General features: G+C 48.6%; 1 protein-coding gene across 2 annotated transcripts in view; it reads right to left on the bottom strand.

Moving 5' to 3' along the window:
• Nucleotides 1-15856, bottom strand: part of ATL3 (atlastin GTPase 3) — a 109465-nt gene continuing 93609 nt past the window's right edge. For both annotated transcript variants that reach the window (XM_075326676.1, XM_075326675.1), the window contains exons 12-13: nucleotides 14391-14822; nucleotides 1-5635 (exon numbers count right to left, since the gene is read on the bottom strand). In XM_075326676.1, coding sequence (XP_075182791.1) covers nucleotides 5552-5635; nucleotides 14391-14822 — 516 coding nt within the window. In that variant the 3' untranslated portion in view covers nucleotides 1-5551. The remainder of the gene's footprint in view (nucleotides 5636-14390; nucleotides 14823-15856) is intronic.

The following is a 15856-nucleotide window of genomic DNA, read 5'->3' as shown; positions in this document are numbered from 1 at the left end:
TCAAAGTGTTACAATTGCTTTTATTAAAAATAAACAAAAAAAAGGATAGAAAAAAGAAGCAGCAGAGATAAGAAATCTTGATCCAGAATTTTTTGTGCTTTGGAATTTAGCTTTTGCCTTCCAGAATCTTTAAACTTTGGCTGGGGGAGGGCAAGTCGTGTCCGGGAAAGTCCAATGCAAACCAGTATTTATCATACAATATTTCTGTAAAGTCACATACATATATATATATATATATATACAGATACAAGAGTGTATAAACATGTATCAGGTCCCAATATTACATAACCATGAATACCCCCATACTATATCCTTTCAGTTATAAAACAAATCTTTAGATTGCACATAGAAACTAGAGAAATTAATGTGTAAAAGCGCAAAAAACATCTCTGTATATGCTTTAATAAACATGAGCGCTTCATTGGAAAGGAGTAACGCAAGGCACAAAGACAAGTGCTGTGCACGGTTTGCATGAAATCTGGACACTTTGGTCATATTATAGGCTGAACCATGGATGTAGGAGTAAGACCGGGGCTAGTTTAAGACCATTGTGCAATAGTAGTCAGAGGCAAGTATCTTGACTTGACGTGAAAATTGAAGGGAACCCGTTAGGAGATTCATGCTGCGCAAAACTGCAAAGATCCACCCAGAGGACTTTTCTAGGTGTCCAAATTCTGGACCTGATTCAATAAGATTGGCGTTTTGCATGTCAATCTTCATAAATGGTACTGCTACAGTGCCTAATGCATTAAGGCTGTGTGCCCACGAAAAGGGGTTCACTGCGTTTTGGATGCAGCATGTTTTTGCTTCGTCCTAAATGCCGCGTTGTAGAGAACAAGCACAGTGGATGGGATTTCTAGAAATCTGACCTGTGGTGTGGCTTCCCGAGCCGCAGCATGTCAATTGTTCAGTGCGGAGATGTAAGCGTTCTCCGGAGGGAGAACACAGCGAGAGACCGCAAGCGCATGAGCCTGGATTGTGGGCACGGGCAGCTGCGGTCTACAGCGGTGGAGACTCATGGCCCCGCCGCATCCAGGATCCAGCGAGTCCTGATCGTGTGCACATACCCTAAGTAGTGTACACCATTTAGTGAATTAAGTGCACCTTACAAATGGTGTGCACCTCTACTAGAAAGCTTACTCCAGTCAGGGACTGGAGTACAATTCTGACAAAGTTGTGCAGGCCATTTTGGTGAAGCTGGCCACCACTCGCATAAAAACGGCAAACGTTGAGCAAAATGTTTGCAAGATTTGAAGGTGTTTCACCTTACGTCTTCATGAATTGGGACCTATGTGTCCTCCAAAAAGAGTTTCAGAGTAAACTATTGTTTGTAACGAGTACCTCTCGCTGCTCAAGTAAAGCTACTTTTCTTATCTCCTTGTATTGTTCTGTCACTCAGAAAAATGTATGGGAATGCCTTTAAATGGGTATTCCCATCTCGTATATTTACAGCATGGCTATGCCAGAAATGTATAGCAGATGTGGACACAAGTAATTGGACCTGCATCTATCTTGAGAACCCAGCCCTGATCCGCACCACTGTCAGAAGCTCCAGCCACCTCTCCACAGACAGCATCTCACAACAGGACCCCATTCTCAAAATGAAGGTTTAATTGATCGGACCTGCATCTACTACACATTTATGACATATCCACAGGATCTGCCATGAATGCACAGGATGTGAACAAGGGTAAGTGCACACGATCAGAACACGCGGAGTCCTGGACGCGGCGGGTCCTAACCTGTGGGGCCACGAGTCTCCTCCGCAGAAGACCGCAGCTGCCTGTGCCCACGATCAGGGTTTGAGGTGCTGTGGTCGCTCTCTGTTCTCCCTGCAGAGAACGCTTGCGACTCCACAGCAAAGAATTGACATGTTTGTAGCTCGGGAAGCCGCGCCGCAGGTCAGTTTACCCTGCAGGCAGTGCACGCGCAATGGGCATGAGATTTCTAGAAATCCCATCCACTGTGCTTGTACTGTACAACACAGTGTTTTGGATGCAGCTGAAACATGCTACGTACAAAACTAGGTGAACCCTGATCGTGGGCACGTACCCAAACCCTTCAAATCAATACCGTGCTATTGGCGTGCAACCATTGCACATCACAATGAAATGGCAGCAAAAAGCAACTCAAGTGTGTGTCTGTGTCACAAAAGCACTGAATCTTATGCAAAGTACTAACTCATGCACCACTATGGATGGGATGGATATGGTCAACGCCGTTGTTTAGCCCAGACCAGAGTTTTTAATTTCTAAAGTCCAAGAAATATTGGCTTAGCCAAATGGCAGCAGGTGAGGATTTGGGCAAGAACATTTTGTGATGGCGGGGGGGGACCTTTCTAGAAATCCTGCTTTACTTCCATCAATGGGATTATACCATAAAATAGGTGATAACATTGTATGGTGGGGATCCGTCCACAGGGACCTGCACTGACCGGAGAACAACAAATTTTTACCCCGGGTAGAATAGAACAGTCAGGTATCCACACTTGTGCCCCTTTCTAATAGGGATAAACGCTTCCCGTTCCGCCGATCAATAAGGGTCCCAGAATTCGGACCCTCATTGATAAAGGGGTTGTCCACTGATAAGATATTGAAGTTTGATCACACAAGGGCCACATGGAATAGAAAGATTTTGCACCATATTTTGTATTTCCCAATCACAAAAAAAAGATCTCAATGCCCGAAACCTTGTTCCACTTCTTTTAGACCAATCTATGTATGAGCTTTTGGATTTTTTAATTTTAAGACATTAGAAATTCACAACCTTTTCGGAGCGACAAAACAAAACCCCATCATGGGTGGAGGTATAAACTGTTAATCTAGGATTGAAAACGCATCTGGGCTATTATAATAGTTTACAAATGGGGAAAAAAGTAAGAAACACGAATATGATCTTCACTAGGACATCTTGCGTATTTGTATACATTTAGGGGGCTATTTTCGCTGAATTTTTGGTTGCAGTAGTGTTATGGATCTTAGGTGCCCCAGCACCAGAATAGGCAATAATGTTTCATTTCCTAGTTGAAGTGACTGAACATGCTGAGTTATGTGCAGGGTCATGTTGCATGTTTGTATAAATGTCGGGGGGCTATTTTTTGCTGCATTTTTGGCTGCAGTAGTGTTATGGATCTTAGGTGCCCCAGCACCACAATGGGTTATAATGCTTCAATTCCTAGTGGAAGTGACTGAACCTGCTTTGCTATGTGTAGTCATGTTGTAGAGCTGTAGGTTTCAAATGTTGAGACCTTATAGCTGACAAGATGCCCATGAATTACAAATTCACTGCAGTAAAACAAGACGCAGTTAAAGGGCTCCTGCAGATCTCCATGAAACTCGGCCCGAGCACGGACTGTCTGCAGATCTCCCGACTGATGTGCAAATAGGGACCTTGGTTATATAATCACTATCAGCACTTAACAAGAAATTAGGTAAGAAAAGAAAGATAAAGCTAAGTTGGCCCATGCAAAGCTCTAGATTTACCCCATATCCCCCTGCGTTGTGTGTGAGCCCTCTTATCATATAAAGCAAATTGAAGAGAAAGAAAAAGACTAATGCCCCCAATACATATTAGACAAATGGTGGCCGACTTTGACGGGTGCGACTGAAGCTCTAATGTGTATGGGGTCACCGGCTAACAGATTGCCGGGAAGACGTTGATCGGGCGTGTCCAATTTTGGACTTCAGATCCCTCTGTTCTCCTGGAAATAAGACGCCAGAAGAGATGTTGGTTCGGTCGGGGTCTTTCACATACAAAGCAGCTTTCAGCTGAACGAACCCTCCCATGTATAGTAGAACCATCCAAGATGGGTAGCGACCAAACGATCAACCGACAGCCGTCTAAGCTGTATGGGGGCTTCATACGCTCACATATATAGCTAAGCATTGCATGAAAACCAGAATGAGACTACTCCATAAACTATATTGGTATGCATTGGAACAATGTTTTTTTTGTTTTTATTTTATGGAACTGAAGTAACAAATCTCCTTGGAATGGCAAGTCCATTGGATACACCGGTGTGTCTGCCAACAGTTGTGAGTTACACGTATATACAGAATGTATGCATCTAATACACTTTTTATGCTCTATGACCTCTACAGACTATAAGGCACTTTACAGGATGATGATAAAGCCCCCTTAGAGATATAGAAATCACAATAATATATAAACCGAGAGGAAAATAAAGAGCAGCTACCCAACTAAACTAAGCAACTACCTATACCCAATAACGTATGAATATATAGAATATTGTTCGTAGCTATCATACAAGGATGTTAGAAATGTACAGGTATGGTGGTGAGGTCCATTTAAAGAAGTTGTTTGGGATTAGAAAAACATGGCTTCTTTCAAAAATAGCACCACATTTGTCGGTAGGTGTGTGTGCTACTGCAGCTCAACCCCAATCCAAAAAAGCAGAGGTGCAGTGCTAGACACAACTCGTATACAGGTATGTCCAATAGAGCAGAGGTGCAGTACCAGACACAATCGGTATACAGGTGTGTCCAACAGAGCAGAGGTGCAGTATCAGACACAATCCATATACAGGTGTGTCCAACAGAGCAGAGGTGCAGTATCAGACACAATCCATATACAGGTGTGTCCAACAGAGCAGAGGTGCAGTATCAGACGCAATCAGTATACAGGTGTGTCTAACAGAGCAGAGGTGCAGTATCAGACACAATCCATATACAGGTGTGTCCAACAGAGCAGAGGTGCAGTATCAGACGCAATCGGTATACAGGTGTGTCCAACAGAGCAGAGGTGCAGTATCAGACGCAATCGGTATACAGGTGTGTCCAACAGAGCAGAGGTGCAGTATCAGACGCAATCGGTATACAGGTGTGTCCAACAGAGCAGAGGTGCAGTATCAGACACAATTGGTATACAGGTGTGTCCAACAGAGCAGAGGTGCAGTATCAGACACAATTGGTATACAGGTGTGTCCAACAGAGCAGAGGTGCAGTATCAGACGCAATCGGTATACAGGTGTGTCCAACAGAGCAGAGGTGCAGTATCAGACACAATTGGTATACAGGTGTGTCCAACAGAGCAGAGGTGCAGTATCAGACACAATTGGTATACAGGTGTGTCCAACAGAGCAGAGGTGCAGTATCAGACGCAATCGGTATACAGATGTCCAACAGAGCAGAGGTGCAGTATCAGACGCAATCGGTATACAGGTGTGAAAGAAAGGGAGTCATGTTTTTCTATTCCTGGGCAATGTGTGCGAGGTCAGGCTTATCAAATATATCTTCTTTACTAATGTCAGCCTTACAGGGAAACAAAGAATATACTGGACTCCATTTTAAAGTGCAGGGTATAAGAAACAAAACAATGTGTGTCCCCATACTTGTTATTGGATGCAAAATCGGAATGTCGTCCACCCATATTCTGTAGGGAATGTATAGATGGGCTTAATGGTGAAGGCTGGAAAGAGTATAGAAAGGCACGGCGATCATATATTCTTAGGTGGCATTGCTGGAATGGCTGTGGTTCGGGATGGTGACTTGTGCTGGAGGCAGGAAAGACATGAATTGACTTCGCTCTTCTCTTACTTTTTTTTCTTCCTCTCCGGTGGCGCGCCGACTGCCGGTTCTGTAAAGCGACGAGTGGAGTTGCCTAGGTGGTTTGAGGCCTGATTTGGTATTTAAAGCACAGAAGGAAAGTATTAATTCAGGTCAAATGATACCATTTATAACTTTAAGCATATGTGGTATACAGTAGGACATTTGCTAAAATGCACTTCACACTATGTAAAATGTAATGTCTGTACATCCTGGATTGCAAAATTATTAATTTAATTTTATTTTTTTCAATTTAAAGGCTGATGTAGACGCCATGAGCCGCCAAGCTTAGTGATTGGCTGCAGCGGTAAACGGAGCAGCTTACGCTCGGGTGGGTGAGTACGACCTAGGTTTGTTATTTTACATTAGTGGAATTGTTTGGGTCCTCTTTTCTAAAGAAGGGAATTTTGTTTACTTACCGTAAATTCCTTTTCTTCTAGCTCTAATTGGGAGACCCAGACAATTGGGTGTATAGCTTCTGCCTCCGGAGGCCGCACAAAGTATTACACTCAAAAGTGTTAAGCCCCTCCCCTTCTGCCTATACACCCCCCGTGCTCCCACGGGCTCCTCAGTTTTGGTGCAAAAGCAAGAAGGAGGAAAAAGAATTATAGACTGGTTTAAAGTAACTTCAATCCGAAGGAATATCGGAGAACTGAAACCATTCAACATGAACAACATGTGTACACAAAAAAACAGGGCGGGTGCTGGGTCTCCCAATTAGAGCTAGAAGAAAAGGAATTTACGGTAAGTAAACAAAATTCCCTTCTTCTTTGTCGATCTATTGGGAGACCCAGACAATTGGGACGTCCAAAAGCAGTCCCTGGGTGGGTAAATTAATACCTCGTAAGAGAGCCGTAAAACGGCCCTTTCCTACAGGTGGGCAACCGCCGCCTGAAGGACTCGTCTACCTAGGCTGGCATCCGCCGAAGCATAGGTATGCACCTGATAGTGCTTCGTGAAAGTGTGCAGGCTCGACCAGGTAGCCGCCTGACACACCTGCTGAGCCGTAGCCTGGTGCCTCAAAGCCCAGGACGCGCCCACGGCTCTGGTAGAATGGGTCTTCAGCCCTGAGGGAACCGGAAGCCCAGCCGAACGGTAAGCTTCGATAATTGGCTCCTTGATCCACCGAGCCAGGGTTGATTTGGAAGCCTGTGACCCTTTACGCTGGCCAGCGACAAGGACAAAGAGTGCATCCGAGCGGCGCAGGGGCGCCGTACGAGAAATGTAGAGTCTGAGTGCTCTCACCAAATCTAACAAGTGCAAATCCTTTTCACATTGGTGAACTGGATGAGGACAAAAAGAGGGTAAGGAGATATCCTGATTGAGATGAAAGGGGGATACCACCTTAGGGAGAAAATCCGGAACCGAAAGGAGAACCACCTTGTCCTGGTGAACACCAGGAAAGGGGCTTTGCACGACAATGCTGCTAGCTCCGACACTCTCCGAAGAGAAGTGACTGCTACAAGAAAAACCACTTTCTGCGAAAGTCGTGAGAGGGAAATATCTCTCATTGGCTCGAATGGTGGTTTCTGAAGAACCATCAGAACCCTGTTTAGATCCCAGGGTTCTAACGGCCGCTTGTAAGGTGGAACGATGTGACAAACCCTCTACAGGAACATGCGTACCTGTGGAAGTCTGGCTAGGCGCTTCTGGAAAAAAAAACCACAGAGGGCGCTGAGACTTGTCCCTTAAGGGAGCCGAGCGACAAACCCTTTTCCAGTCCAGATTGAAGGAAGGACAGAAAAGTAGGTAATGCAAGTGGCCAGGGAGAAAAACCCTGAACAGAGCACCATGACAGAAAATTTTTTTTCACGTCCTGTGAAAGATCTTGGCGGACGTTGGTTTCCTAGCCTGTCTCATAGTGGCAATGACGTCTTGAGATAACCCTGAAGACGCTAGGGTCCAGGACTCAATGGCCACACAGTCAGGTTGAGGGCCGCAGAATCCAGATGGAAAAACGGCCCTCGAGATAGCAAGTCTGTTCGGTCTGGTAGTGTCCACGGTTGGCCGACCGTGAGATGCCACAGATCCGGGTACCACGACCTCCTCGGCCAGTCTGGAGCGACGAGGATGGCGCGGCGGCAGTCGATCCTGATCTTGCGTAACACTCTGGGCAACAGTGCCAGCGGAGGAAACACATAAGGGAGCTGAAACTGCGACCAATCCTGAACTAAGGCGTCTGCCGCCAGAGCTCTGGGATCTTGAGACCGTGCCATGAACATTGGTATCTTGTTGTTGTGCCGGGACGCCATGAGGTCGACGTCCGGCACCCCCCAGCAGCAACAGATCTCCTGAAACACGTCCGGGTGAAGGGACCATTCCCCTGCGTCCATGCCCTGGCAACTGAGATAATCTGCTTCCCAGTTTTCCACGCCTGGGATGTGAACTGCGGATATGGCGGATGCCGTGGCTTCCACCCACATCAAAATCCGCCGGACTTCCTGGAAGGCTTGCCGGCTGCGTGTGCCGCCTTGGTGGTTGATGTATGCCACCGCTGTGGAAATGTCCGACTGAATTCGGATCTGCTTGCCCTCCAGCCACTGCTGGAACGCTTTCTGGGCAAGATACACTGCCCTTATTTCCAGAACATTGATCTGAAGCGAGGACTCTTGCTGGGTCCACGTACCCTGAGCCCTGTGGTGGAGAAAAACCGCTCCCCACCCTGACAGACTCTCGTCCGTCGTGACTACTTCCCAGGATGGGGGAAAGAAGGATTTCCCCTTTGATAATGAAGTGGGAAGACGCCACCACCGAAGGGAAGCTCTGGTCGCCTGAGAGAGGGAGACGGTCCTGTCGAGGGACGTCGTCTTCCTGTCCCATTTGCGTAGGATGTCCCATCGAAGGGGACGCAGGTGAAACTGCGCGAAGGGAACTGCCTCCATTGCTGCCACCATCTTCCCCAGGAAGTGCATGAGGCGCCTCAAGGGGTGTGACTGGCCTTGAAGGAGAGATTGTACCCCTTTCTGAAGTGACTACTGCTTGAACAGCGGAAGCTTCATTATCGCTGAGAGGGTATGAAACTCCATACCAAGATATGTCAGCGAGTGGGCCGGTGTCAGATTTGACTTTGGAAAATTGATGATCCACCCGAAACCCTGGAGAGTCTTCAGGGAAGCGTCGAGACTGCGTTGGCATGCCTCTTGAGAGGGTGCCTTGATCAGCATCCAAGTACTGGATCACCGAGTGACCCTGCGAGTGTAGGAGCGCTACTACAGTAGCCATAACCTTGGTAAAAACCCGTGGGGCTGTTGCCAGGCTGAACGGCAGTGCCACGAATTGCAAGTGTTCGTTTCCTATGGCGAAGCGCAAGAAGCGCTGGTGCTCTGGAGCAATCGGTACGTGGAAATAAGCATCTTTGATATCGATCGATGCAAGGAAATCTCCTTGGGACATTGAGGCGATGACGGAGCGGAGGGATTCCATCCTGAACCGTCTGGTTTTTACATGTTTGTTGAGCAGTTTCAGGTCCAGGACCGGGCGGAAAGACCCGTCCTCCTTTGGGACCACAAACAAGTTGGAGTAAAAACCGTGGCTCAGTTACTGAAGAGGAACCGGGATCACCACTCCTTCTGCCTTCAGAGTGCGCAGCGCCTGCAGAAGAGCCTCGGCTCTCTAGGGAGGCGGGGATGACCTGAAGAATCGAGTCGGGGGACGAGAGGTGAACTCTATCTTGTAACCGTGAGACAGAATGTCTCTCACCCAGCGGTCTTTTATTTGTGGCAGCCAGGTGTCGCAAAAGCGGGAGAGCCTGCCACCGACCGAGGATGCTACTAGAGGAGGTCGAAAGTCATGAGGAAGCCGCTTTGTTAGCGGCGCCTCCGGTGGCCTTTTAAGGACGTGACTTAGACCGCCATGCATCAGAGTTCCTTTGGCCTTTCTGAGACCTTTTGGACGAGGAGAATTGGGACCTGCCCGCGCCCTGAAAGGACCGAAACCTCGACTGCCCTCTCCTCTGTTGGGGTATGTTCTGTTTGGGCTGGGGTAAGGATGTATCCTTTCCCTTGGATTGTTTGATGATTTCATCCAGACGCTCGCCAAACAGCCTGTCGCCAGAAATTGGCAAACTGGTTAAGCGCTTTTTTGGAAGCAGAATCTGCCTTCCATTCCCGTAGCCACAAGGCCCTGCGGAGTACCACCGAATTGGCGGCCGCGACCGCCGTACGGCTCGCAGAGTCCAGGACAGCAATAATAGCGTAAGACGCAATTGCCGAGGTCTGTGTGGTAATGGATGCCACTTGTGGCGCGGCCGTGCATGTGGCTGCTTCAATTTGCGCTTGACCTGCTGAGATAGCTTGTAGCGCCCATACGGCTGCGAATGCTGGGGCAAAAGAAGCTCCGATAGCTTCATAGATGGATTTCAACCAGAGCTCCATCTGCCTGTCAGTGGCATCTTTGAGCGAGGCCCCCTCTTCCACTGCAAGTATGGATCTAGCCGCCAGTCTGGAGATTGGAGGATCCACTATGGGACACTGAGTCCAACCTTTAACCACGTCAGGGGAAAAAGGATAACGTGTATCCTTAAGGCGCTTAGAAAAAACGCTTATCTGGACAAGCATGATGATTCTGGAGTGCCTCTCTGAAATCAGAGTGGTCTAGAAACATACTCGGTGTATGAGAAGCTGACTCCTCCGCCGGAGGAGCTGAGGGAGAAATATCCAGCATTTGATCGATGGACGCAATAAGAACGTTCACTATGGCGTCCCCGTCTGGAGTATTAAGATTGAGAGCGCCCTCAGGATCAGAATCCTGATCAGCTGTCTCCGCATCATCAACCAGAGATTCCCCCCGCTGAGACCCTGAACAATATGATGTCGAGGGAAATTCTAAGCGAGCCCACTTAGTCGGTCTGGGGCTGGGGTCTAAGTCAGAACCCTCAGCCTGGGATGTATGAGATACCCCGGGAGGACTTGGTCCAACTGAGGGGGGCCAGGGAACAATGATTCAACAGAGTCCCTTTGCTGAGATACCGGCCTGGACTGCAAGGCTTCTAGTATCTTAGCCATAGTCTCAGAGAGTTTTGCAAACTCCGTCCCCGTCACTAGGACAGTGTCAACAGGTGGCTCCCCCTGGGCCCCTCTTAGTAGGGGCCCTGGCTGAAGAAGTGTCACAGGGGCCCAACAATGCACACAATGAGGGTCAATGGAACCTGCCGGCAGCTGGGTCGTACAAGCGACGCAGGCAGCATAATAAGCCTGTGTTTTGGCACCCCTGCCTTTTGTGGGCGCCCTGAGTAACACAATAGGGTATATAGCCAGAATGAACTGTGCTCATACAGTGTAAAATATATACTATAAACAAATAATGTATCCATACACTACAGCACCATGGGGCTAGCACCACAGGTGCTGCTTACCAGCCGCCTAAAGCGGTTATGAGGCCACCAGAGACCGTGTCTGGGTCTCCCAGGGTTTGTCCCTCTCTGCAGCGTCGTAGGAGCTGACAGGAAATGGCTGCGGCGTCCTGACGAGAGGAGGGAGCCGTGGCCGAGGTGCTCACACTGTGCACAGTGAGGGGGGTGGAGTATGGAAATCATACTCCAGCCCTCAGTGCTGCTCGTTCCGTGCAGCGTCCCGCCCTTCCCCTGCCTGTCAGGGCTGAGGGCGGGAGAAAGGGAAACTAGGCCGCAAGCAAGCCGGGGACTCGAGTATAAGCGTGGCCGCCGTAAAAGCGCGGCCGACGCCGAAGTCCCCGGCGAACTACAAGTCCCAGCCGCGCCGCAGTTTCCCATGGCAGCGGCGGTTAGCGCGGTAGCCCCTACATATAAACACACTCAGCGACGCTGAGTGTGTAATGGCACAGTTTAACCCGGTCAGTGCCGCGGTTCCCGGTGCACTAGCACACCCAGCAAAGCTGAGGTGTTGCCGTGCGCGGTCCCCACAGGGATACAGAGTACCTTCACGTAGCAGGGCCATGTCCCTGAACGGTACCCGGCTCCTATCCAGCAGGCTCCACAGGAGTTGTGGATGAAGCACGGTCTCAGTGCCTGGAGACCGATAGGATCCCACTTCCACCAGAGCCCTGAGGGGGATGGGGAAGGAAAACAGCATGTGGGCTCCAGCCTCTGTACCCGCAATGGATACCTCAACCTTAACAACACCGCCGACAAGAGTGGGGTGAGAAGGGAGCATGCTGGGGGCCCTATATGGGCCCACTTTTCTTCCAACCGACATAGTCAGCAGCTGCTGCTGACTAAACTGTGGAGCTGTGCTGTGCGTGTCTGACCTCCTTCGCACAAAGCAAAAAACTGAGGAGCCCGTGGGAGCAGGGGGGGTGTATAGGCAGAAGGGGAGGGGCTTAACACTTTTGAGTGTAATACTTTGTGCGGCCTCCGGAGGCAGAAGCTATACACCCAATTGTCTGGGTCTCCCAATAGAGCGACAAAGAAATTAAAAGTAATTACTTATCTACTCATTTGTGTTAAAGCGAACCAGTCACCAGGTTTTTCCCCTATAAGTTGCGACCACCAAAAGTGAGCTCTTATATACAGCATTCCAGAATACTGTATATAAGAGCCTAGGCCATTCTGTATAAGAAACACCTTTATAATACTCATCTAGAGGGTGGTCCGGTCCGATGGGTGTCGATGGTCTCGGTCCAGTGCCTCCTCCATTTTGTGCCATCGCCGTCCTCCTTCCCAGCTCTGTATGGATTACACATCCTACGTCATCCACACAGTGGCCTCTGCTGTGCTCCTGCACATGCGTACTTTGATCTGCCCTGCTGAGGGCACATCAAAGTATTGCAGTGCGTATGCGCGGGTGGTCTTTCACCTCTTCTCGCGCCTGCACATAACAATACTTTGCGCGGCTCTCAGCAGGTCAGAGAGAAGTGCACGTGCATAGGAGCGCATTGGCAGCCTTTGTGTGGATGACATAGGACACATCATGCACACAGGGCTGGGAAGGAGTTCGGAGATCGCCGTGGAGAGGAGGCGCCGGACCGAGAGCAACGACACCCATTGGGCCTGAGTGCCCCCTAGATGAGTATTATAAAAATGTTTTTTTAGGTTATACAGAGCAGCCTGGACTCTTATATACAGCTTTATAGAATACTGTATATAAGAGCCCACTTGTGGTGGCCGCAGCTTAACCCCTTCAGCCCCAGGACACTTTCCGTTTTTGTTTTTTGCTCCCCTTCTTCCGAGAGCCGTAACTTTTTTATTTTTGCTTGTTTTTTGCGGGACAAGTTGTACTTTTAAAGGAAACCATAAGTGTTACCATACAGTGTACTGGAAAACAGCAAAAAAAAATTCCAAGTGTGGAAAAACTGCAAAAAAAAGTGTGATGGCACAATAGTTTTTGGGATGTGTTATTCACGGTGTTCACTATATGGTAAAACTGATGTGTGGGTGTGATGCCTGAGGTCGGTGCGAGTTTGTAGACACCAAACATGTATAGGTTTAGTTGTATCTAAGGGGTTAAAAAAAATTCACAAGCTTTTCCAATAAAAGTGGCGCACGTTTTGCGCCATTTTCCAAAACCCGTAGCGTTCTCATTTTTTAGGAACTATAGCTCAGTGATGGCTTATTTTTTGCGTCCCGAGCTGACATTTCTAATGGTACCATTTTTGCGCAGATGCTACGTTTTGATCGCCTGTTATTGCATTTTGTGTAAAACTTGCGGCGACCAAAAAACTTAATTTTGGCGTTTGGAATTTTTTTGCCACTACGCAGTTTACTGATCAGATTAATTGATATTTTGATAGATCGGGCATTTCTGAACGCGGAGATACCAAATATGTGTATATGTATATATATATATTTTTTTTTTTTTAACCCTTTAATTTTCAATGGGGTGAAAGGGGGGATGATTTGAACTTTTAGGGTTTTTTTTAAACTTTTTTTTACTTTTTTTTATTTTACTAGTCCCCCTAGGGGGCTATAGCGATCAGCAATCCGATCGCTCTGCACTATCTGCTGATCACAGCTATACAGCTGTAAACAGCAGATACGGTCACTTCCTGCTTCACTGGCCTCCAAGCCGAGTGAAAATGAAACGTCATAGCTGCAGGCGTCATCACATGACCCTGTGCTACCATGGCAACCACCAAAAGTCACGTGATCACTCACGTGACTTACGGTGGGGGCGGCGGTAAGTGAAAATCTTCACCGCGCGTATATACATCTCGCTGCCAGACTTTGACAGCAAGATGTAAGGGGTTAATGTTACGGGTGGAAGCGATTCCACTCGTAACATGCAGGTACACATGTCAGCTGTTAAAAACAACTGATATGTGCGCCGATCGCCGCACTCTGCCCGCGGCAAGGGGGCAGGGCTTAACGGCACACGCTCCATGACGGATAGATCCGTCCATGGTCGTGAAGGGGTTAAAGGGAAAAATCCTGGCGACAGGTTCCCTTTAACCCTTTTATACACTATGGTAGATGTTGATGTCTATATCTAAACAACAATAAAGTGCTCATTAGCGGCTTTTAAATAAATCATAGGCGGAAAGGAAGGAGTAAATGGATACATTTGTTAATGGTCGTAAGGATTTTGCAACCGCTACGTGTGACCCTATTCTCAACCGAATAAATAAAACTTGTAGGGTCAATCCCAACATCAATAATACAGGTAATTGCTTATTGACCACTGAGACCCCTACCAATCCAGAGAACGCTAAACTAGACAGGTGGCCACTGATCCAATCATTGTCTATGGGTCTGCAGGAGAAAGCCACTGTTTATAGGTCTTCTAAAGGTAGCAGAGGACAGGGTTCGACTTTTCTGAACCGCAACGTATGCTAATTTATATATCAATTCCCAACTTCAATGATGAGACCATACAGTTACAATGCAATACAATCGCAGAAGAGACTTCACCTTACCTGATCTAGAACATAATCTGCACTGGAGTCTATGACTTTCCCAAGGTCTCTGTACTGTCCTGAATACTTGATGTAGCCCCAAGTCAGGAGTGCAATGAGAATCAATCCCATTGCACAGTTTAGCAACTGGGCTACCACGCCTAACCCCACAAAGCCTGTGATACCGGAGGCCATGTACAATGCTGCCACCAAGGCCAATAGCACAGCGGGGGTACGAAATGCGGTGAAGATGTTCTTGCTCTCGTTGTGCTTGCAGAAGGCGGTGTACATGGTCTCGAGGTCTTTCTCCAGCTCTTCTCTGTACTGTCGGCTAAACTCCACGCCTCCCATCTTCTTTGCACGGTCAAAAGAAGACAGTGCCTCCTCTTTGCAAACAGTGTCTCGATCCCGCAGGACGTCAGGAGACACATACGGCTTCTCTCCTCCACAAATCTGTTAAAAGGGAACAAGGATTATGATGAATTGTAATCCACTGCCCAACACGTCACATAAGGAGAAACACAAACCATCGACTTTTACAGTTATTTATATGTTCTATATGGGAAATACACAAGAAGAGTTAGTCCCATCTTTACAAGTTATCACTAGTGATGAGCGAATACTAAATACCGTATTTTTCTGATTATAAGACACACTTTTCCTCCCAAAAATTTGGGAGGAAAATGAGGTTGATGCGTCTTATAATCCAAATGTAGCTTACCGGTGATGGTGGAGAGGGGTCGCAAGAACAAAGCCGCGGGTGATGTGCTGGAGCTGCAGGCCGAGGGCGCTGTGCTGAGCTGGGGCTGCAGGCGCGGTGCTGAGCTGTGCTGGGGCTGCAGGCTGAGGGCGCTGTGCTGGGGCTGCAGGCTGAGGGTGCTGTGCTAGGGCTGCAGGCTGAGGGCGCTGTGCTGTGCTGGGGCTGCAGGCTGAAGGCGCTGTGCTGGGGCTGCAGGCTGAGGGCGCTGTGCTGGGGCTGCAAGCTGAGGGCGCTGTGCTGTGCTGGGGCTGCAGGCGCTGTGCTGTCGCTGCAGGCTGAGGGCGCTGTGCTGTGCTGGGGCTGCAGGCTGAGGGCGCTGTGCTGAGCTGTGCTGGGGCTGCGGGCTGAGGGCGCTGTGCTGTGCTGGGGCTGCAGGCTGAGGGCGCTGTGCTGTGCTGGGGCTGCAGGCGACATTCTGAAAATGTCGGCAGTGCAGAATTTAAAATAAAAGGTGCAGATGGAACTCTTGGCTCAAGATCTCATCTGCGCACACGCCACCTCCGGGCGACATTTTCCTTAAGTCCGCTGCTGGGAGAGCAATGGGCCAGAAGCGACACATGTGCAGATGAGATCTTGAACCAAGAGTTCCATCTGCACACGCGCAGACTCTGAGCACCATTATTTTGAAGTCCACACCGCCAACATTTTCAGGATGCAGCCACAGCACAGCACAGAACCCTTGGCCTGCAGCCCCAGCACAGTGCAGCTCCAGCACAGCCCCCCGCAG

The sequence above is a fragment of the Anomaloglossus baeobatrachus genome, chromosome 10 (assembly GCF_048569485.1).
Source record: "Anomaloglossus baeobatrachus isolate aAnoBae1 chromosome 10, aAnoBae1.hap1, whole genome shotgun sequence".
NCBI lineage: Eukaryota > Metazoa > Chordata > Amphibia > Anura > Aromobatidae > Anomaloglossus > Anomaloglossus baeobatrachus.
This window is presented reverse-complemented; position numbering and strand designations above follow the sequence as displayed.